At 39.5% G+C, this 23,836-nt stretch overlaps 1 protein-coding gene and 1 long non-coding RNA gene across 16 annotated transcripts in view; both read right to left on the reverse strand.

Moving 5' to 3' along the window:
- Window positions 1-108: 108 nt before the first annotated feature.
- The window catches only part of OXR1 (oxidation resistance 1), a 232,790-nt gene continuing 209,062 nt past the window's right edge, over window positions 109-23,836 (reverse strand). For 10 of the 15 annotated variants that reach the window (XM_083450506.1, XM_083450502.1, XM_083450505.1 and 7 more), the window contains 6 exons: window positions 13,448-13,528; window positions 8,115-8,237; window positions 6,341-6,493; window positions 4,778-4,873; window positions 3,772-3,845; window positions 109-2,046 (listed from right to left, as the gene is read on the reverse strand). In XM_083450506.1, coding sequence (XP_083306632.1) covers window positions 1,911-2,046; window positions 3,772-3,845; window positions 4,778-4,873; window positions 6,341-6,493; window positions 8,115-8,237; window positions 13,448-13,528 — 663 coding nt within the window. In that variant the 3' untranslated portion in view covers window positions 109-1,910. Of the gene's footprint in view, window positions 2,047-3,771; window positions 3,846-4,777; window positions 4,874-6,340; window positions 6,494-8,114; window positions 8,238-13,447; window positions 13,529-19,861; window positions 20,023-23,836 lie in introns of those variants that run through there. The other 5 variants (XM_083450507.1, XM_083450498.1, XM_083450497.1 and 2 more) reach the window with 3 other exon arrangements.
- On the reverse strand, window positions 2,865-3,763 carry LOC310682254. The gene is made up of 2 exons (XR_014513817.1): window positions 3,431-3,763; window positions 2,865-3,172 (listed from the first exon to the last, which is right to left on the reverse strand). It is a non-coding gene; the product is annotated as an uncharacterized lncRNA (long non-coding RNA).

Consider the following 23,836-nt stretch of genomic DNA (forward strand, 5'->3'; position numbering starts at 1 on the left):
CTGCAAAATGCAGGAATCCCAACATGCGGTCCCCCATCCAAATTGAAACCATACAATTCCTTCTTTCCTTCAGGGAATTTGTGTGTCTAAATAAAGTCCCAACTCAAGTTTCATGTTACATGTACTTAAGATTTATTTGCTCTATATCAGTATGACCTTATAGTACTTAAAATCCATTACAGGATTGTTTATAGTTAGTCTTAAACCCACAAAGACAATAATACTGCTGTGGAAGACCAAAGGGGAGAAAAAGCCATTTAATTTATTTACAGTTTCATTTGTAAACATTTAATCTACATATATTGTACTATGTTCTAACAGGAGTAAAGAGCTATACATTGAGACAGAAAACGACGCCCTGTATGTTTAGTTGTATTAAGCATGAGCATATTGTAGAGATAGAACATCCCCTTTCCCGTTACCACAGCAGTAAACATCCTTCCGATAAGTGTTTGAACTTCTGAAAGAACTTTATATTAGCGACATACAATACAACTACAGCTAATGATTTAAGCCAAACCCTTTGGCTTCTTATTCCATTTCTAGAATAATTTAAAGTGCTAGAAGCAACCCGTCAATCAACACTTTCTCTCTCTCTCTCTCTGTAAAATAACAAAAACTACTTTTAAACATTAATTTACAAAGAAATATATACAATGTTCATCTGGAACAGCTGAGATTTCAGCACAAAATCATTCACTGTCACACTTAACAGCTTTTTTTTTTCAATTTTTGCTTTTGCATAAACATAGAATATAAGCTTTGAAACAAACTGTTGTTGAGCGATTATTGCCACAATGGCTTTTCGGTTCTCCTACAAAAGTGAACGAGAGCTACTGATTAACTGTATTTTAGCCTGTCTTGTTTTTCATTTTGAGGTCACGGAACAGTAAAGTTTGCATATTACAAGTCTACTGGGTTACAATGTCTACCTAGAGTACATTACCTCATTGAATCAGAGCTGGTGCTAACTGCAGTTTACAACATAGATCCACTCAAAAGAAAAAAGAGAGAACACCACACCTATATTTTTTCTCTTTTTTTGGACAGGAGCAATTCTTGGAGACGATGTGCTACAAAGCTACAACAGAAAAACTATAAAACAGTATATATATCTATATATCTGACACTTTATGCTGTTTGGGGAAAAAATGCATCTGTTTCATAGTCTTAGAACATATAATGCCCCTGCTATAGCTATGACTTCTCCACTGCATTACGCTCACTTTGTCCAACTGAGCATTGGTATTTTGTTTCTCTTGACCATGTAGCTCAATCGTTACCCAACATTTGTCCCAATCCTGCAGATCATGAACAGCTTGTGCAAAATACTTCAATACAATCAATAAGGGCAGCTACATTTTTACTGTTAAATACAACAGACATGAATTCTCTACGCATGAAAGGAAATGACACCGTTGAATGTGGATGAATACTTTGCCTAGTAAGTGGCACCATCTGAATGGTTAAAAAATAATAATGGCCCAGACTGATCACTGTCAAAAATTTCAGAATCTCCATTTCTCTCTTATTTAGACCCATAGGGACATGTTTCACTACAGTTTGTGTAAATAAATGTTTTCTCGATGAAATAGCCCAAAAGAGTATAAGAAAGCTTCGGAGTAGTGGGGATGGGGGGAGGGGAACCCAGGGATGACAAGCCACATGACGAGAGACCTATCTTCCCCTATAAAGTAAAAACTCCAATTATGACTTATGAGAGCTACATCCTTCAAAAAATATAGCAGGCTGATTAAAAATAACCTAAATAATGTTTTATGTAAAGGTATTTAGATGGCCATGCAGAGAATTTTGAAAGGCATTGCTGCATTATATTGCTTCAAGGGCTTTTTGAGCTGCACTGATCCATTTCAGGTTTGGGACAACCTTTTGTAGTAGCAGTTTATATTTTATTCAAAGCCCCAAATTTCAATGTCTTGAATAATGAAATCTTCTTTCTTAGAAAGAATGCGATTCCCAAATGTTTTGCAAGAATGACTTCTTCCATGGTAGAGATCGCCATCGAGCCAAAGTGCAAATTCACCCCTGGAATATGGAAAAAGAATTATTTATCCACAGTAGAAAGCCACCCTCCTTACATGAATTAACACATACATGATTAGAACTCAAGAACAACAGGCATGTTCCATTTCCTTTCCATCCCCAAACACAATTGCAACTGCATTTGAAACCAGCACATTTTGCTAGGAATTCTTTCCTTGCCATAAATATTTCTGCATCCCTTTTAACTGAAGGGTGAACAGAGACTAATCAAGTAGCATTAAGTTACACCTATTTAGTTACACACACTACTGAAGTTTGGCACCTGCAGACAGAGCACAGTACAGAAATGCAACCTGGTCCATCACTAAGTAGTTTTTGATCTAATAAAACATGAATCCAGTCTTCCTTGTATTCATCTAGTACTGAAACACCTGAGGGAAAGGTTCAGAAAATTTGGCAGAAGATGAGAGGTCCTGGGCAGGAAAAAAGCAAACTTGGGAACTTGCATAAAAATGGATCAGCACATCACTGTTAATCTGCAAACACCACATAGAATTTATATGTGTTCAATGTGCTTCACACACAATCTTCTGGCAATCATTAGAACAATCCTGTGAGACAGGTCAGTATTCATCTCTCCTGTGTTGCACAAGGAATGAAGATGAAGTTGAAGCAATAGTGGCTCACCTTAGGCTACATAGAAAGTTCCAAATGTTTGAAATGCAGTTTTGAATTCACAGCTCAGTGTGCTAGCCGTTATGCTATACCTGCACTAAATCTAACATCTGGAGGGCACCAGATTGCAGAAGGCAGTGCAATAGGGAACTGGTGACCCTCCAAATGCGTTATTTTTTTTTGGGGGGGGGGATTTCAACTCTCAACAGCTGCAAATGTCAGGGATGATGGGAACTGCACTCCCACAGCATCAGATTCCTGCCTTAGAGCTATTCTCTCTACATTGCTTCACCTCCCACTCTTCTCTCCATATCTCGCTGCCCTTGGACATTCTGTTCATATGAAGGGAATATTCCATTTCAACTGAAACTGTGAATGAAGGTTATATGGGAGAGAGAAGGAAATACTATAGGAAATGATAGCTCGGAAACAATATTTAATGTAAAAGAAGTCAACATGGCCATGAACAAAGGGGATTACCATATTTTTCGCTCTATAAGACACACCAGACCACAAGACGCACCTCGTTTTTGGAGGAGGAAAACAAGAAAAAAAATATTCTGAATCTCAGAAGCTAGAACAACAAGAGGGATCTCTGCGCAGCGAAAGCAGCGATCCCTCTTGCTGTTCTGGCTTCTGGGATAGCTGCGCAGCCTGCATTCGCTCCATAAGACACACATTCCCCCTTACTTTTTAGGAGGGAAAAAGTAAGTCTTATAGAGCAAAAAATACGGTAATTCTTGGATGTGACCCAAAAAATTCTATTTGCAAACACTGGTAAGTGTATAGATTTATCAAGAAGCAAAAGCATTAAGATGTCTAGAAGCAGATAGAAGAGGAGAAATGGTACAGTGTCTTAAGAAGACCACTTCAAAGTGAGTATATATATGAAAAAAGGCTGTAAGAGCTGCATTTATAATCAGGACTGCATAATTCCTTCAAAGTAATGTTTTATTATTCAAGTATCATAGCTACAAGGTTCAATATAGTTAACAGCATACCACTTCTGTATCTGAGGGCTTTATCTGGTGGAAGGGGAACCCACCATAAAAATCAATCCTTAGTAAGAAAATAAATAAATTCATCACTCACCCTCCGCCACCAAAAGCTAGGGCATCCATGTCGCCTTTAAGAAAGAACATGTTGTCCCCAGTCCACGTGAAAGTCTAATGTTAAAAGAATGAAAAAACAACAGCCAAACACAGTGATTATGTGAAATTACGACCCCCAGGGAAAAAATGGCTGGGGGTGGGAGGGGAGTAAAGCAACATCAATGGTTTTTGTTTCAGAGAGTGCTATGGATAATACTTTATAAGCAGGACCTGCTACAAAACGTCACAGCATGAGCCTCCTATGCCTTCTTCCAGGATATCCATACTATTCCTGCATTGAAGGTTGGACTAGATGACCCTCAGGAACCCTATCTATAAGTCTATTATCCACCCTTCCCAGGTTTCTTGATTTTTCCTCAAAGAGACAGAGAGGTTTTCAGTTAAGATTTACTCATAGTAGACCCATAAAAATTAACGGACATAACTTGTCACATTCATTAATTTCAGTGGGCCAATTCTAAGTAAAACTTAGCTGAATGCCACCCTGAAATTTGGCATTCCGTGGCCACTGAGTATGTTTAAGTCCTCTACAGAAAATGAATTTCATAACTGAGAAGTCACTGTTACATATGCTCACTGAAGCAGACCCTCTGAGCTAGATCTGAAGGTCCTTTAAGTAATAATTCCCTTCCAAGTCATTCAGGGGCTTATGGGCAATAACTGAAGTCAATTATTAGTATAGAATATTATATGCACACTCATACCAGGTTTATCTTATTTTAAGAAGATGACACATAATCTTGCAGTTCAATGACATTCCATCTTAGGGCAATTTTTTAAAGAATTGCTTTATTAGAGTGAAGTCCACAGACAAATAAAGCAAAACATTAAAATTACAATCAAAAGCAGAAGTTATAGAAAGCTGACAAAAACTTAACTCTACATATTCTCTGAGGTGGGCTTTTAAGATAAATATCAAGTTAAAAGCATAAAATTCACATGTTAATTATGCAGTATTGTATCAACCAACCTCTTTTAGTCCTTACCTCAAAATCTGGACAAAAAGTAAAAAGAAAGGTTTCTCCAGTGCCATAAAAACCATCACTCACTTTAAAGGGTTCGGAAGCTAGTGCCCCAAAGATCTAGAAAAATAATAATTAAAATGATCTGGTGTTCATGAGATTTATTTCCTTAATATATCTGTAAGCAGTACAATTAGAACTCTGATACAGTCTTCCTTCATGTCCAGATTAAATTAGATCCCTCCATTAATTTCTCTTCTCCTTACTTCTCCTTACTTACAATGCTGAGATAATATTATCTTCAGGAAGGTATTTAATGTAACTATTTTTCCAAGACAATTCCGGATGGCAGTTTGCTTAGGAACCAGAGAATCAACTCAGGAAACACAAAAAGAGGTACTTATTGGTGCAAAAAAATAACAAAATAAAAATAATAGCAGTGACTGACTGCTATTGTTAATGTCTGTGATGATTAGCCAATTTGGGACAGCAGTTATCAGAGTAGGATCACTGCAACGAATTTAGCTTGCTTTCAGCAGGCATGCTGATTCAGTGTGCCTCTTATACAAGCGAATCAGCTTCCTGAAAACACAATAGAACAATCTTGAGCCTTGTCCTGCTCAACTGAGCTCCACCCTTCCTCCTCCACCTCACTACCTCTGCTTTCCTATTCTGCTACAGTACAAGACATGCTGCTGTTTTATTGGCTCAGAGCAAGAAATGTGCAGCTGCCAAAACGCAACACCATAAAATGCAACTCTGGGGTGCTATCTATCTCCTGTGGCCCTGTATAACCCTTCTCAGGAGAATGAAGGAAAGCAGAAGCAGTAATCATAGCACACCTGTGTTTTTCCCTAAGGACCGAAATTAGAGGTGCAGAAGTGCTTTTACAGCCCAACATTCACCTTGTGCTTGAGAAGAGCATTGTGAACCACAGAGATCTGTATTTCCAAATCAGGAAAAAACAAAACCTAGTGACATTAGTAAAGTTAGTTCTGATGTTTTGCTGCAAATGGCCAATGCATGACTATGGCACATTAAAAAGCCACTATATAGATACAATATACACCCAGGTCTTAAGGTTTGGGGCTCTATGTGGTTGTAACACAAGAGTCTTCTTTTAGCACCCTATTTAAAAAATAAATAAATTGTGGGAGGTGAAATTGACACCTAAGTATTTTCATAGACAAAATACTACTTCCTACAGCACAATAAATTTGCTATCCTTTAAAGGGCCACAGGATCCCAATACCAAAAAAATCTTGCTATATGTCATATTCCCCCTATCTAGAGTAGTCACATGTAGACCAGCCTCTGCGTGTTGAGACTTCTGAAGTTTCTCCAGAGACAGGAAAAAGATAGAAAGGATTGCAGAAACACACGCAAGCAACAGCTTCTGGCTACTTTTCTCCAGCCCCCTGCTCCATTAAAGTTAAGCAGAGAAACTCAGCACTGGCTCATTGCTCCTCTCCTGTGATTAATGTAAAATGAAGCTACGCTATACGATGGCTAATTCAAGAGGTTTTAAACTTTGGGGTTTGTTTGATGGGGGAGAGAGGGGAAGAATAGTGTTCATTGTTTCCTTACCTGTCCATCACTGTCTTTGATTACCATTAGTACTGGTGTGTCCAGCCCCATCATGGTTCTGTACAGGGTCTTCAAGCTCATGCCATGCTTTGCAGTACTGTAGACAAGGGTCCATGGATACCCAATAGTTCGTGGTGGAAGATGTTTTGTGAGCTAATAAAAAACACAGATGCAAATAATGCATGCATACTGAATATACTGGATTAATTAATTTTTTAATAATAATAATAATAATAATAATAATAATAATAATAATAATAAATCTTTAGGATGAGACAATTCAGACACATATGACCTATCTTCCTTCTGCTAGACCAGGGGTCTGCAACCTTTAAGACAAAAAGAGCCACTTGGACCCGTTTCCGAAGAAAAAAAACCTGGGAGCCGCAAAACCATTGCGACATTTAAAACAAATATAACATATATTAAGCATACTGGTAAACCAGTCTTGTCAGTAGAGAATGCAAATGATTCTGTCCATGTATCATTAAACACTCTGTTTTCTTCAGAAATTTTTCTTTTCTTGCCTTTATCCATGGCTGGCCTACCGGGGGTCCAAAACAGGGACGTCATCTTCCTCCTCGCAGTCGTAGACCTGCATGCGCGCCACTGCCCTCCGATCTGACAGTGGGCGGGAAGGTGACGTCGGGACGGTGCGTGACTAACGCACGCTCCGCCCCCATGCGACGTCACAGCCAGGACAGCGCCCGCCACAGTGGGGAGTGTCGGGGCGCACAATGCGCCTCCTCCCCTCGCTAGTATCCGCCCCGGAGCCACAGCAAAGGTGTAAAAGAGCCACATGCAGCTCCGGAGCCACGGGTTGCAGACCCCTGTGCTAGACTGTTGTAGTTCATTACTTCAAGTCCAACACTTAAAACTGCTTTACACAAAATGGTCATAATATTTAATTTCAAACCAACAACAACAAATGGGACAAGCTGTATTTTTAAAGTTACTTGCTTGAGCTAAAGTCACAGGGATTTACTTCCAACTAAAAGCATTTAGGATTGGGCTGTTAGGCACAAAGGACAGTCTGTCTTGCCCACATCAGAAACAATTCAGGGGACCTAAATTGTTTTGTTGAATGTCCAGCAGATGTTTTGTAAACTAACACAGGTCTCAAACAGGATACGGTAAAGATCAGAACTTCACCTTTCATTTTCTATTACTTGCTGAACCATCTAGACATACTGTAAATTGTGGGACACATTCCCATGGCACCCAGTTACTGACTAAGTCATGGTCGGTCACGATCACTTCATGTTTTCACAGTGGCCAAACAGATACCCATGGAAAGCACAAAAGCTGGACAGGAGGCCAACAACACCTGTGCTCTCCACCACCTCTGATGCTGGAGATAAGATATAGCCATAATAAATAGTACCCTCCCCTCATCCTCAGTTAAAGAACATCTTATCCTGTATTAACAACCAGATACAGTACATATAATTTTTAGTCCACCCTAAGTGGATTATTCATAAAATTATTATACAGAGAGAAGGAGCACAAATATGAATTATAGACTAGAACTAACTTAACTAGTTCTGAACCTTACCAGAAGTATTTTGGAGCCAGGATGTATTACTTCAATAAACCAATCACATGAACAATTTCCTCCTTTTATGCTTAATTGATTTTTGGTAACTTGTTTATACCAGCATCTTCAGGAGGAGGAGTGCAATATTTACTTCAACACTTCAGCTTTTTACAGCAATGTTGAATAAAATGTCATAGCTATCATTTTGAGGACCGGCATACCTTTCTTATTTCATACCTTTTCAATTTGCTCCGGTTGTAACAATTCACTGGGGTCATTAAGATTTGGCCGAAATGCCTCAGGCTCCAGGGTCGCCTTTATCGTTCCCTGTGTTGAAGGTGTATCTTCCCTTGTGGTGATCTGCAAAGATGGAGGAAAAATTAAATAAGCATTCAAAATACCATGCAACATATCTGAAAATCTGAAAACACTTGTTAAAGCTTTCAAGACCTATACAACTATACTCTTCCCTATTGTAAGATAGCCACAACATGCTCCAGTATACAGTACATTGAATGACATATTAAAATAGCTTCTGGCTTTTTTCCTCATCACATATCTTCTGTAATATTTGAAATAAAAGTTTTTAACCGCTTGCAGAATATTTTCAACTGGCATGGCACAGGGCCATAGACAGATGGTAGCAAATTATTGTCTGCACCAGTCCCATCATTCAAAGGAAGGAAGGAAGGAAGGAAGGAAGGAAGGAAGGAAGGAAGGAAGGAAGGTGAAGGACCATGCTAGCCCAATTGGGAGAAAACCACACTGGGAGGAGACTATTTTGCTGTTTAAATTGGATCTCCCCAATCTCCAGCTTTCTGCGATTTAAGATAACCCAACACAAAAATAATCAACCATCAAGTTTAGCCAGGCTCTTAAAAGGGGGGGGGGGGGTGATCTATTCATATTTTTCTAGTTAATAATATATTAATTTGTGTTTACATTTAAAGGATGCATAGAAACTGACCCCCAAACAGGAGCCACAGTACACTTCACCATCCACCCCAAGTAGCAAGCAGTTTCTTCCCACTGATGAAATGCAAATGACAAATGTACTCATCAGTGATTCAAATGCTGATAAATACACCTGTATTTCTCCCTGCAATGCCTCGACTGGGCCACCTGCCCTCCCCTTTGAGCACAGCATAATGTTTGCCACTTTAAGACAACTATTTTTAAAAGCCGAAAAACATCTTAGGGAGGAGTATCAGTCAGTAAGTGTTGTGCATAGCCAACTTCTGTAGCAAATAAGCAAAATTGTTTTGTGTGTCCCGAGCTTGATTTCTGAATATTGTACATCAGAACAAAATATGATGAGTGCATTCCAGCGCTCAGATTAAGTACATAAATACACACCAAAAAGCTTCCATTCTAATTTTGGTGAATTTAGTAAAAAAGGAGTTTATTCTCTCTTTTGGAAATGTCACCTTACTGATTGGCACAGTGTACTTACTTAGGGTAGAATTACACATTCCTGTGGCAGATCCCAAAACAAGAAAATGGACATCTACCAAACAGCTTTAAAACCGCAGGGTGGGAAAAGATTTCATGCAAAGCATGGGCTATGGGGATAGTGATGCAGCTGCAATTTGGGGGGTCGTCTAATATGCCCAGTCGCCTAATATGCTGGGCAGCTCCGCGCCGGGAGAAAGCCACCCGGCACGGAGCTGAGCCTGCCGGTTCGCTGCTGCTGCTTCCGAAGCAGCAACGGGGGCGGGCTCAGCTCTGCACTGGGAGAAAGCCGCCCGGTGTGGAGCTGAGCCTGCCCACTGCTGCTTCCTAAGCATGGAGCCCGCCTACCTTATACCTGGCGTATAAGATGACCCCTGACTTTTTAACCTCTTTTACAGGGTTAAAAAGTCGCCTTATACCCCGGAATCTACGGTAAGCAAGAAACATCAGCTCGCTTTGTAGTACAGCTCAAGATTTCTTTAAATATACTTTTTCCACCTTCCTGGACACATTCCTGTTGCCATTTACGTATGATCATATAAGTTGCTATAACTGTTTTCTGAAGCCAACTCCTAGGGGCTGTGGGAGCTTTGGTCCCCGCAATAAAATATTTGAGGGGTCTGGGCATTGCTATTCAAATGATGTGCGTGCACAGTGTCATGTGATCGACTATGTGGGGAGGGGCTTACCTGGGCCCCCGCAATATTTCATTTAAGTTGGCATCCCTGCAGAACCATTATGTATGTATGTATGTATGTATGTGGTGTGTGTGTGTGTGTGTGTGTGTGTGTGTAAAACACAATTATTTTCTGAAACACATTTATCTTTCGAAACTTCATTTATGGGTGGGAATGCCCTATGGCATCCAAATTTTGGACCGAGATTTTAAAGATGTATTATTATTAGTAATTATTATTAAATGTCCTATCCATGTTTTCCCACAATGCCCTTTTGAACTTGTGGGATGACCTAAGGAATTACGTGGCAGCTGGCTGCAGTGAGAACTTTTGTGGCTCAGAAATAAAAGACACTATAGGTCTTTAAAATCTCTCCTTGTGGTACAACAATATTTCAGAGAAAATAACTCACAAACATGTTTCAAAGGATAAGGAAAACCAAGAACATTCCTATGCAGTTTGGTGGGATTTCATTTCTTTCATGTCAAATCTTCGCCACCAAATTGCCAAGTTTGGTGATCATGATGTGTCTTGCTCCTTTTATTTTTTTCTTCCATTACCTGCTCTCTGTTTGTTTGTTTGTTTGTAAAATAAATCTGTACTGCTCCTATGTTTTGTAACTTTGTTTGGGTTTTCCTTTTTTCTCTACTTTTGATTTTACATTTAAAAAAACTTTGTTAGAAACCCTCCCTAAACAAACCTTCTCAATTCAAGGAAAAGGAACAAAGACGTCAGAGATATTCTTTAACACATAAGCAACCCAAGCGTACTGAGCTATGCAGTTTACTGAGCGCATGGCTCTTTTATCTCCTTCCTGGTCTTTTTTTATTATTCTTGCAACCTTTGTATAGCAGAATCTGCAGATGTTGACATGTAAAGTAAAAAAATGGTTTGGCTTAACATGTTATCCAAACTCAGGCTCATAGTTAAGCTCTCTCCTCGCTGACCATGAGCTGTACCCCTCCAGGCTAACCACAAGGTTTGTTCTTGGCTATAGTTTGTGGTTAACGAGTTGAGTGAAAATGTTAAATACCCATTCCATGTAAAAGTTTTCCCACTTCTTCTAAGAAAGAAGTATTATCACACAAAACAAAAAGGAATTCAAACATACACATTGGTTACAAGCTAGAGAAAGTTATAGTATAGTTGCAGGATGTGGTGCATTTGTCTCAAAAATGTTAACCAGTGATGCTGCTGGCAAAAAGTTTCACTACAATTAAGAGAAGAAAAAAATTGCAGTCCTGAAGCCCATCCTATCCCCTGACTGTGTTTAAGTCCAGGGGTCTGTACTGGCTGTGCCATAATTTCTCTTTGGAGAAGGAAAAGATAAAGTTTATCAAGCATTATTTTAGCTCTCCTTCCTACTGTATAGTGGCAGGTGCTATTTATATATTTCCAGCTATTGTACAACAACCAAGTTTATCTATTGATCGTATTCTGAAATATGAATACAAATATCTGAAAAGTACAAGCAATTCAGCATCCAAAGTTAGCAAATAATTCATATGCAAACAGGTATTTTGCTGAACCGCCCAAGTGACATTTTTACCCATAGGAATATAATAAAATGTTGGTTCCCCCATCTATTCTTTCCCCATACTAAATTATATCCACAATTATAAGAGGCTATCTTTTGGAACATTGAACCTATTAAAGACATTATCCCAAAGCAGAAAAAGTATCCTTGACTCACATTATCGGGACTCTTAGCTCATTGCTAGATAGCATAAAATAGGTCAATAAGGCACCACTTGAAACATTAGCTTTTCTGGTAAGCAGAATTAGGAAAGCAATGAAAGCATTTTCTTCCACATTTAGCCAAATGTAAATATTAGCCAGAAAGACAAAGATTTTAGAAAACCCTTTCAGTTCAGTCCATATCTCAGTTAAGTTGAAACATATTTGGATTTATACTGATTTACTCAGACTGAAGTGAATGGCATTATAGAGGCTTAAAATCCAAATGCTTAGCCAAGCTCTGGATCAGAGCTTTTATTATTCATTTGATAATATTCAATGCGGTTTATTTCTTCAAGCTTTAGAAAATGCTCGTGCAGTTTTAAAGATATGCTTTCAGCAACAATGTACACAACTATCTTCATGTGTACATATGCCAAAGCGGAAAGAAGTGTATCTGCTGAGAATGCAAAAGTGATGGCAAGAAGCTTAGAAAGGGTTGGCATTACCCAAGAAGCTTAAAGCAGTGGAGTAAAGGGGGAATAAAATTGTACATCCAGTCTGTTCTTTTGACTCAAGACAAGGGGTACCATTTGGCCAGTGCAAAGTATGAGAAAAACTAGCCTCTTCGGTGTTGAGCCATACATAGGGCACTTCTACATAGGGCTAAGCTTTCTGACTTGTGGCCAATGATACAGATGATCCTTCACAAACATTTAAAGGGGGTTTAACTAATATTGCAGTTGGGAATTGGGGCTAAAGCAAGCTCTTTGCATTCTCTTTTGAAATGCTCTTAATTCAACGCAAACTTCCATCCCAAGCTGTGAAGTAACTCCTCAGCAGTCTAGAAAATATCTGCAGCAACGAGAGCAAAACTTCAATAAATAAATAGAAAATTCCCTTGGGTATAAAATAATTAGAGCTGAGCCAAAACAGTTTTTTTAGTTCTATTTTCACTTCTGTTATTGCCTCCATTTTATGGCATGGTTTCACCTACTAGCCCCAAATTTCACCCCCTTTTTTTTGTCCAGGTCCTGAATTCTAAAAAGCAAAGGTGCTGATTTTTAAGATTCAGTGGTACAGCGCAGCCAATCCCTTCGGCCACAGTGAACCTTGGGAAGCTATCCCAACCCACAGCTAAAGTTTACGTGGAGTTCCTTTACTGCGAGCCTGCCAACCCTGTCTACAGCCACAGAGGATGGAGAAAAACATACCAAGAGCATAAAAAGGAATCCTGCATGAGGTTTGGCTTAGGGGAGCCGGGACCTGGTTGAACAGTCTTCAGTAACCACACATCTTCTGGTCAGAATAGTAGAGAGATTCTCAAGCTGTGTTCCGTGTGCTTGCTCAGGGTCTATGTAGTTCCCATGAGCATTAAAAGCAGCCTTGCCTTGGGGAGCTTTCCTTTGGCTTTATCTGATCTGTAACTAGCATCCAGGATTTGGACAAAACGTGAAAAAGCACTTTATTTTAATAGATCTTTGCATGCAAAATTTGCATGCATTACAATTTTGACATGAACATTGAAAGTTGCAAAAGTTTGGCTAAGCTCTAGAAGTGAACCACTTGCCACAAATGTCATAGCATTCAGCCATACCACTACATAAGGGAAACAAATTCATGAGGAATGAATTTTCTGCTGGGTTCTTGCAGTGTTGTAACCAAGACGAACACAATGAATATGAGACTAGTCTGATCAAGGACACTACAGAGAAAGAAGTTCTAGCCTCTGGATGAGGGCTGGTTAACTACTTAAGAGAGCACCTTGAGACGTCTGCAGAGTGTGCGCAGTTCTTCACTATTTAAAGCATCGATCCTGCGGTGATACTCAGCCACTGACACTACCTGAATATGGAGACAGGAAGACAATAATTCCACTCATAGTTAAAGAAAAATAAAGAGCAAGAAAATAAATGACAAGATTATGGAGACATTGGGCAGGGTTTAAAAAAAAAGGACAAGCAACATACAAAACAAAACATAAATGAAATAAAATGTAATTAGACGTTTATCATTGTAGTGATGTGATGCTCGGACACATTTCAAATTTAGAATGAACACATATAACAACAGACGTTCCCAACAAAATAGTACCAGAAATCTGATATATTTTCATCGGAGAAGCACATCTTATAAAATAGTATGTAGGCATACACATCACTAAATAGTTTCCTTTCTTAAATGTTGCCTGTCATTTTTAGCTGGGCATCAATGCTGACTGATGAAAAACAAGTATATTCTATAATAGCTTAGATGTTAGGTGACCACAGTGCAGTGCCATCAATAGTTTTGCATTCTTCTTAGAACACTAGTATATCAGATTACTTATAAGTAATAAAACTGCCTAAAGTTACTTGTGAAAATGGATGCAGAGATACAGTTTACAAAACTATTTGTGTCTGTAGAAGAGTAAGCAATTATGTAACTATAAAACAGAATATATAGATTATTTTTTTTTAAATGAACCAAAGTGATGGAATCTAGCCAGAACTCTCAGTAAGCTTAACTTTTTCTTGTTCGTTATAATACAGCAGCTGTAGATCTTAAAGCAACTAACTGCAGTGTCAATCCCACTGCACAATAGTACCGGGGAGGCTGATTGGCTCCATCCAACTTTAAGGATGTTTCTGGAATCTCACACCAAAGATTGGATTATGGGAATTCATATGCAGTACATTAGAAACTTCTAATATATTAGAAACAGTCTTCTTTAAAAATGCTGCCTGTTTTCATGAAAAAAAGAAAACTAATCTAATTTCTATGTTTTCTGTTTACCAAAGAATCTGTTAATGCTATTAATATCGCCCCCAAATTGGGCTGCTTCCAACAAAGTCATTCTGTTAACAAAGGAACTTCCAGTTGCACAATGGAACTTCCCCTCCCTGCCGACCTCCTCCAAATTTGTTCTCAAGTTTTCCCCAGCCCCCTGGAGCAGATTAGTGGGGGTGTGGGAGTCCAGTTGCACAGACACAAGTCCTAGCACTAAAGGAGCTCCTTTGTCGGATACAACAATCTCAGCTGAAAGACACGCCCCTGTACTTATCATGCCCTCAGGACTCTCACAAGGCCATCCACATGCCTCACTGGCCCTGCTCCATGCCCTCCCCCCAGAGAATTTCGCCTGACTGGACTGTATCTGTGAACTATGATAATACCTTGAGAGGGTGCATATTTGTAAGCCTCTGGCTTGGGTGTGGCTGGAATGCAGCCTATTGTATACAGTGGCGGTGTCCAACCGGTCAACAGGTAGATCGCCTGGGTGATCCTGGTCGATCAAAGGCAAGTAATGTGCCCGCCTCCCGCCAAAAAAAGCTCAACAACCCTGGCCAATCCCCCCCAAAATGCACGCTCCTACTCCCTCCAATGACAATGGGTAGATCACTGCCAGTCTCTTGGGAGTTGGATGTGTCTGGTATACAGGTAAGAGTAACATCTTTTGCTCTGCCTACTTATGCCTCTGGACCTTCCAGCCACTGGCATGCAAGCACTAGCATGAACAACTGCCCTACAAGGAAAGGATACAACATTTTGGGCTTTGTAGGTTTGTGTGGCACACACACAGCAGAAATATAAAATAATGCATCTTGTAGAGAAAGAAAGTGAGGAGGCATTTCTCTCTCACTATAATGAAGCTAAACAGTGGGAGAAGCAGGACAAAGTGAAATATTTTATCACAGAGTACATAGTTGAATGGTAAAATTTGCTGCCAGGAGATGTGGCGATGGGCACAAATTTAGGAGCTTTAAAATAGAATTACAGAGATTCATTTACAAAATTTATATACTGCACAATATAAAAATCTCTAAGCATTTACATAGAATAAAATAAAACTTTTAAAAAGCTAAATAAAAACAGAACAAAATTTGAAGAATTTACAGAAGGTAAGGCTTTCAACAGCTGCTAGTGATCACAGGTATTTGCTACCTGCAAGGATCAGAGGCAGCAACGTGATTCTGAATGCCTGCATCTGGGTAACCACAAAAAAGGTCTATTGCCTATTTCCTGCTTGCAAGCTTGCCACAGGATTACGTTATAGGTCTTTATATATACTTAAGTCATAAAACAGTGTTAATAACAGAAGCATGGGTAACCTAATTAACACCTGTTCCTCATGATACACTGGAATGGTTTTAGCAGGGAGCTACAGGTGAAACCACATGGTATTCTGTCAGTTTCTCTACAAACATCTTAGACAGTGATTAAACCCTCTCACAAACCCGAAACATTCTGCTGACACACAGCTCTACTTATCCTTTACATCTGTAGGTGTGGCAGTGGATATGCTGAACCACTGTAATGCCTCGTTAATGGACTGCATGAGAACCAACAAACTGAAGCTCAATCCAGGTAAGGCTGAGGCATTGTCTGTGGGTGGTTCCCTAGACTGGATGGATGGGAGGTTGCCTGCCCCTACATGGGCTACACCCCTTTCTGAGGGAGCTGGTACACAGCTTGGGGTTACTTATAGATTCTTTGCTGTTGTTTGAGGTTCAGGTGGCCTCAGTGGTGCAGTGCCCTCCATCAGCTTGGGCTGGTGGCCCAGCTGCACCCCAATCTGGACAGGGATAGCCTCCCTTCTGTTCTCTATGCTCTGGTAACCTCTATGTTAGATTACTGCAATGTGTTATTTGTAAGACTGCCTCTGAAGATGGTTTGGAAACTTCCGCTGGCGCAGAATTTGGCAACCAGGTCACTTATCTGTGCAATGCTCTCCCCAAGGAGGCTTGCCTGGAGCCTTCATTTCATATATTTAGGTGCCAGGAAAAAGTTTCTCTATAACGTTCTATGCCCTTTTAAATGTGTTTGTGGGAAGGGGAGATATTCTTCTGTTTTTGTTTTATTATGTATTTTGCGCTCTTATTTTCATTTTTATGTTGCAAACATCCCTATGATCTTTGGATGAAGGGCGGTATACAAATTTAATAAATGAAATAAAAAAATAAATAAGGAACTTCAATTCTATTAGCTGTGGCCTGAATCAAGATAGTGGCTGTCTGCATTTGTACCCCCCTACAACCCACCCATGCCAGGATGTCTTATGGTATTGCTTTTGGAAAGGTCAATGTAGTGACCTTTAAAAAACATACATTTTAAAAAAACTTTCACATAACTGTCTGCCTGCACTTTTTGAATTTTGATTTTCTCTCCATCCTTATCCCTCTTCCACAAACATGTGTGTGCATAGCTGCCAACTTAGGATAGCACTCAATATACCTGACAAAGTGGACTCTAAGCCTTTTTATCAAGGGTTGCCAAGCTTTATTGGACAGTGGGAACATGGGCAATTTTGAGAAGATGCTGTGGGTTCCAGTCACAAAATGGCTGAGCCATGGGCCATAGCATAATGCAAAATGCTGCCACAGAAAGCGACATAATCCCATATAAATACAGCATGCCTCCCTTCATAAAAAGACATATATGTAGGCGCCACTGTGCTAGCTCACAACGGTTAAGCTCTTTGCACTTCTCCTCTGCTAGGAACAGAAGGGAGGATGGGTGCTCAATCCTTGCATTCAATGAAATCTGGAGATGCTCGAGGAAGTGCTTTCAGTGTAGGAGAAACCAAGTCAGTGCAAACATGAACTGAGTAGTAAAGGCAACTAGTCTCTTGTGCACTGTGGCACACATACACACAAGCCTGCAGGTGTAGATATGTGAAGTTCCAGAAGTTCCAGAAAAATAGGAAAAAATCCAAGGGAAGAATTTAGCTCCCTTGCTTTGGAGGAGGGAATAGGGGGCACAGAAAAAAATCTAGTTCTCCTCCCTCCAGATTTCTCCAGGGTACTTCACCTTCTTCACATATTTGCACAGGTAGCATGTTGTCAAAACCTCATCCAAGATGTCACACAGCTAGCCTTTGGGGGAAATGGTTACAATGGCAGGTGAAGTCTGGATCCCCAAACTGAAATTAAGAGCATACCAAATTTCATTTTAATCCATGTTAGAAATGGTCACATGTAAGGGCAGAAGGGGTTGGGAAAGTTCATGCAATCATCTATGCAATCACGGTGAACATTTTACAGATTTGTTCAAGCAGGTAAGGTAAAGGTATATGATCCCTGGATGGTTAAGTCCAGTCATATGCGACTATGGGGTGCGGCACTCATCTCACTTTTTAGGCTAGGCTGAGTGAGCCAGCGTTTGTCCACAGACATGTGGCCAGCATGACTAAACTGCTTCTGACACAATGGAACACCATGACGGAAGCCAGAGCACACGAAAACGCCGTTTACCTTCCTGCCACAGCGGTACCTATTTGCACTGGTCTGCTTTCGAACTGCTAGGTTGGCAGAAGCTGAAACAGAGCAATGGGAGCTCACCCCGTCATGCGGATTCGAACTGCCAACCTTCTGATCAGCAAGCCCAAGAGGCTCAGTGGCTTAAACCACAGCGCCACCCGTGTTCAAGTACCAGGAGTTAAATGAGGATGTACTCAACCAGTGAAAACAATTAGAGTTAACTAAGAATACAGAAAGAAGGACAATGATTCAAAATAGCTAATACGGTACACATTTTAAAATCAACACCCCTAAAATGCTGTTTCAAGTAACTTCAGAATTAAATAAAATAATTTTTGATTAAAGGAGGGTAACTTTCAGACAGCCTACAGAAAGAACTCTGTTCTGGTGCTGCACTGCAATAATCTCAAATGACACCACACAAATACATTCAGAATTGAATGCAATCATTTAGTTTTTTTACCACCATCCCGTGCAAATCCAGAGAAACATCTCAGCTATGTAAAGGATTCCAGGCAGCATTCTTATACCCACCCTAGCACTTTCTCTTTATTGTGCTATCTCACATATTTAGTGCTTTGAGGCCGCTACTCACATTTTACAAACTCTGGTTTTTAGAGCATTGTGAGAGTGAGATGACAGGCCTCAACTTGATGTAAGACTTAAAGGAGCTTTACCTTTAATTATGTGTCAAAATGTTTGGTAAGGGAGACATCTTATCTCAGAAAGAGATGTACAAGCCAGAAAAACAATGTCAAAGTATGATTTCTATACCTGCATGCGAAGTTTCTCCCCATAGATAAGTCACCATTTTCCATTCATCATTTCCAATTACATTACATGTATTATATTATGTCTGTCTCTAAACAAAGAGAATAGAATGCAAATGACAGTGCCTAAAAATATGCCCAGACCCCAACCCTAATGTCAGATCATTATTATTTTCTTTCCTATATGAACAAAACAGAAAGGATCGAAACTGATGCAATTACCAGGACACAGAAAAAATGTGGTATGTTCCCCCCCCCATGCCTTAATTAGTCCCATTTTCCACTTTCAGATTCTTAAATCAGTATATCATGAAATACCACTATGACAAACATAGAAATATAGAATTTGGCACGAAGTACAATTCCAGTTAGCAACTGCTTACTGTGAGGAAATACTCCTCCCTCCTGAAAGACGAATTAGTTTATACAAGTCACAGTAAGTTCTGCAGAAAGTAGCCTTGCAACTACAAGCAGAAAATCCATGCTTTTATAATGCACTTGGTTACAGAACTTCTCTCGAGTATTCCACATGCAGTTCCTTGCTTCCTGTTTCTGGCAGTTACACAAGGGACTCACTGAGCTACAGTGACAAGCCAGACACATAGTGACTATCCTCCATTTTATTAAAAGAAAACCCAACAACTTCAGTAGCACTAATTGCTTCCTACAAGTCATTTTCAAAATACTAACATATAAAATAAAGATAAAATAAAAATAAGCTAACTTCTGCACACTGGATTTCAGATTCAATACAAGGTCTTGGGATACAATTATTCAAACCTCATATTTAACATTTGGAAAAGCGTGCGTATTTTTAGATTAATGCTATGGTTTGTAAATAATCTTTAGCTAAAATACACAAGAACAAGCAAGTTGCTATAACAAACTTCCTAAAAGGCATTTTCCCTCAATGCCTACAACAAATTGCTACATTCTATGTTTAACCCAAATCACTTTAAAGCATTATGCTCAGGTTGCAAACTTCAACTATTAAGTAAATATTGTACTGTTCAGAATTACAGTATCTTTGTAAGGCAACAATTATCTAAAATTTAAAATTCTGCTGGTAATCTTAGAATTAATAAAGCAGGAACTACTGCTAGTTTGCCATGGTATCATCATCAAAATGACGGCCAAAACATCAATAAAATATTTCTCAAAGGAATTACCAGGGTATATTTATTTTTCATTGAATGGTGCTTTCTTCCTTTCTTGCCATACCAGAAACGACTCATTTCCCTTGGAAAAATAAATTAAAGCAATTTTAGCTTTACAGAAGGATTTCCACACAACATTCTCTCTACCTGCTTTCAATTCCAGGCACAGAAGAGTCTTGCTAGAAGACAGAATAACGTGCTAGTCACAGACAACTGACTGACAGGACAGAAAGCTAATCGGTGAATAGTATGCATCCACTGGGGTGTGTCTTGCCTTGTGAATGAACAACAGGAATGTTTCTATATTCAAGGGAGGTTGTAGTGCACTAAAGTGCTCAAAAGGCTGAATAGTTTAAAGAGACAGAACAGTATTTTAGAATCTAGTAAGAATTATGTCAAAACAGAACTGCATCTCTTCAAGAACAGTGTTAACCCACAATTAAATACATAAAATGAAAACTGCCATTTGTTTCAGTTAACTAATTTTAATAAGCTACACATGTTCTTTTTTGTGATCACAACTTTTCTGGAAGAAATCTGATTGACATTTTGCACTTAAATCTTTGCAGAAAAATATGTTTTTAAATAACACACATTGCTGAAAGTATGCTAGCCAACCATCTCAGATGTTCTGTCTGATACAATTGTGTAGTTGAGAAGTATCAAAAGGGAAAGAGGGAGTTCTATGCATGTAGGTAGACAACTGGGCAGTGTCTCATGGGATAACCTGAACCCCAGGTTTCTCAGGTGTAAATGGAAGTAACAGTGCCATCAATATTAACATTTTGAAATATTTTGAGGGGTGGGGATCCTTGGGCACCTGAGACTAGAAGTAAAGCATTACAGACACAAACATGTATATTAAGCACACCCTGTAACTCAGTTTCACAGACACACATAGTATACCCCATGAAAACTGATTGTATAGGCAGTATACAGTCTGTGTATGCAGTAACATATAATAGTACTACAAAAATGTTTCACAAAGTAGCAGTTTCACACATTACTCTAGCTTAAACATCTACGAAGAAAGTGATAATACGCCTGTACAAGCCTTGAAAAAGAATTACGCAGCATAGGAAGTGTACCTTCCCACATCCCGATAATGTTTATAAAGATGTCTAGTTGAAGGGGCACAAGCAAGATTTGTACCGATAAAAAAATTATTACAGGAGCAGCACAGATTTTATACAAAACCCTATTTAAACAATGTATCATGTTCTTTGTTCACGGAAATGAAGCGCATTTTGGCCTTACAACAACAGTTAGGCAATAATAATAATAATAATAATAATAATAATAATAATAATAATAATAATTGTCTGATGCCACCCAGTACGTTTCATCTGCAGCTGGGGTTTCCCCAGATTGCTGGACAGGGTGAAAAATATAGACAGGTGAACAAAGGATTTAAGTCACCACACAACTCAAACCTTTGCACTACAGCAAATTCCCTAGGTACATTTCTTTATTTCATATGAAATAATTTAAATTGTGCAATGACAAACCTACTCACATAAATTAGCTTTGGTTGCTACGTGGAAAATATGTATATTCTCCTCCTTTCCCTGCATGTGGAGAGAAGAGACAAGACGTGCTATGCTCTGGTCTGCCACACGCCCCTTACATTTCACAATCTTTCCTCAGAGGCAGAGTGTTATAGACTTTCCTAGCTAGCCTGAGGTCCTGCAATATACAGGCTTTTTCTCTACACACCCATCTTGGCAGGTATTTTGCTGGCTTTGTAGATGAAGATTAGATGGAAAAACCTGATCACCTTCCTGTCAGACAATCCTGACTGGAAAGCATCATCTGTACAATGAATTCAAAATTGGAAGGATGACAGAAAGAGCTGAAAGGTGCATGCGGTGCAAACAGGCTGTTATTGGATAGCAACAGCATCACTGTGTGCGTGTTCCCCATAACCAGGTCAAGCAAGACATAGCTGACTTCCCTTGTGAAGCATAAAGTTGTTCGGGGTGTCTGTCTCTCCATTTCTGTGTTATGCCACACTGCCTATGGGAGCCATCCTGCATTATACCACATCTTCCCTGTGGCGGTGACTGGCACCCCCAGTACACTCGGAAAATTGAAATGTGCCTACTAGTCCAAAAGGTTTGGCAACCCTGAGCTAGGGAGTTAAGAATTCACTCTCACAAGATGCACTGGTGGCCCACAACTTACCATATATACTTGAGTATAAGCTGACACGAATATAAACCGAGGCACCTAATTTTAGCACAAAAAACTGGGAAAACTTATTGACTCAAGTATAAGCCAGTTCACCACACCACAAACCTGGTGGTGGCGGCAGCAGCGGAGGAATAACAAGCAGCCCAAAAGGGCTGCTTTTGGGCTGCTCGTTCCTCCTCCTCCACCAACAGCGGCAAAGGCGGCGGAGGAGGAAGGAGCAGCCCGAAAGGACCCTCACTCAAGTATAAGCCAAGGGGGCATTTTCAGTATTAAAAATGCTGAAAAAGTTGGCTCATACTCGAGTATATATGGTATTTTATTTACCATATCTATATCTATTGGCCTTCTTCCTAAAGGGGCCCTGAGCAGCAGTTTGGATGGCTTTAAAAGAAGATTAGACAAAGTCATGAAGGCTGGCTATATTCTATCTCCACTGTCAGAAACAAGTGCTTTTGAATACCAGTTGATGAGAACACTATTTGTGGTTCTGGGCTTTCCATGGGTATCTGGTGTGAGAACAGGTTGCTGGACTAGACGGACCTTTGATCTGAATCAGCAGGGCTCTTATCTTCTTATGTAAAGGTAACTTCTATCATCAGGTTACAGGCAAGAGCCACATACTAATGTTCCACTAGTGTTAGTAGTCTTTATTTACAAAACCTACATTGTTTTTACAAAAACATCATGATGCATATTTCAACATGGCTAATCTCAAATTGATGATAACATATGGGCCTCTGGGGGAAGTTATTTTGTTCTAGTTTGTTACAAAAGCTAGTTCAGGATTACAGATGCCAAGTTATTTCAGCTGTGTGCAATGCACCTTGAAATGATTTGTGTATTTTGCTATTCCCTTGATACAGGATAGGTAGCAAAGTTGTTAGGAAGAATCACTAAAAAGGGAACACAAACTGAGAGGAAGAAACTAAGAATTTAGTTTTTACAGTACTGTAGTTTCAAATTCTTCTAATGACCAGCTGGAGTGAAAAAAGCTCAAGAGGAGAAACCAAAAGTTGGTGGCCTCTCAACTGCACCAGGAGAGACCACCTGAATCCCTTCTCTTCTGTCCTCAGTCACAGCCTGATATAATAGGTACTGCAAAGTGGCTGCTGAGGGAGGTTGATATAATGGCTGCTGTCAGGTGACAGTTCTGCCAAGTGCTGCCAGGTGCTTTATAGGAATATTTAAATCAGTGTAGTATGAAAAAAGTATTTGATTTGTCTCTCGCAAACACAATCATATGTAGCAGTACACCTAGGGAGAGCAATAATATGAAGTTGACTGTTATGACAACATGTCATCTTACAAGGCTTACACTCTTTTTAAATGTCAACTTTGCCCTCAAAATTGATATATGACAATGAATGGTTTACAACCTACACATGCGCATTAAAAAAAATAAATCCTGCCTCTTGTCAAAAGTTATTTTGACCTTGATACCTTTAACTTTGACATAACACGCAGGGGGACTTGCAGGGCATTTGAATTCTCAGAGCCATGAAGATGAATGTAAAGAGAACAAACTAAAAACAGTATTTAGAGACTGCAGAATCTTATTTCAAGGCTTATTAAAGAAAGGTGGGGGAAAGTTTCACGGTTTATTAGTAACGGGAATTAGTCCAAATATTGGAAAGCATCCAAATCCTAATATTTTCAATAAGCATTACACCTGCTATTTGTATCAATACAGGATGTGGTTTCTTCAAAACAGCTTCCAATAGAACTGGACACAGGTCAAGAAGATTTATTCTACTGCAGCTTAGAAATACCTTTTGCAGGTTATTTATTTATTTT

Source organism: Podarcis tiliguerta, assembly GCF_965153285.1.
Source record: "Podarcis tiliguerta genome assembly, chromosome: 7".
NCBI classification, from domain to species: Eukaryota; Metazoa; Chordata; class Lepidosauria; order Squamata; family Lacertidae; genus Podarcis; species Podarcis tiliguerta.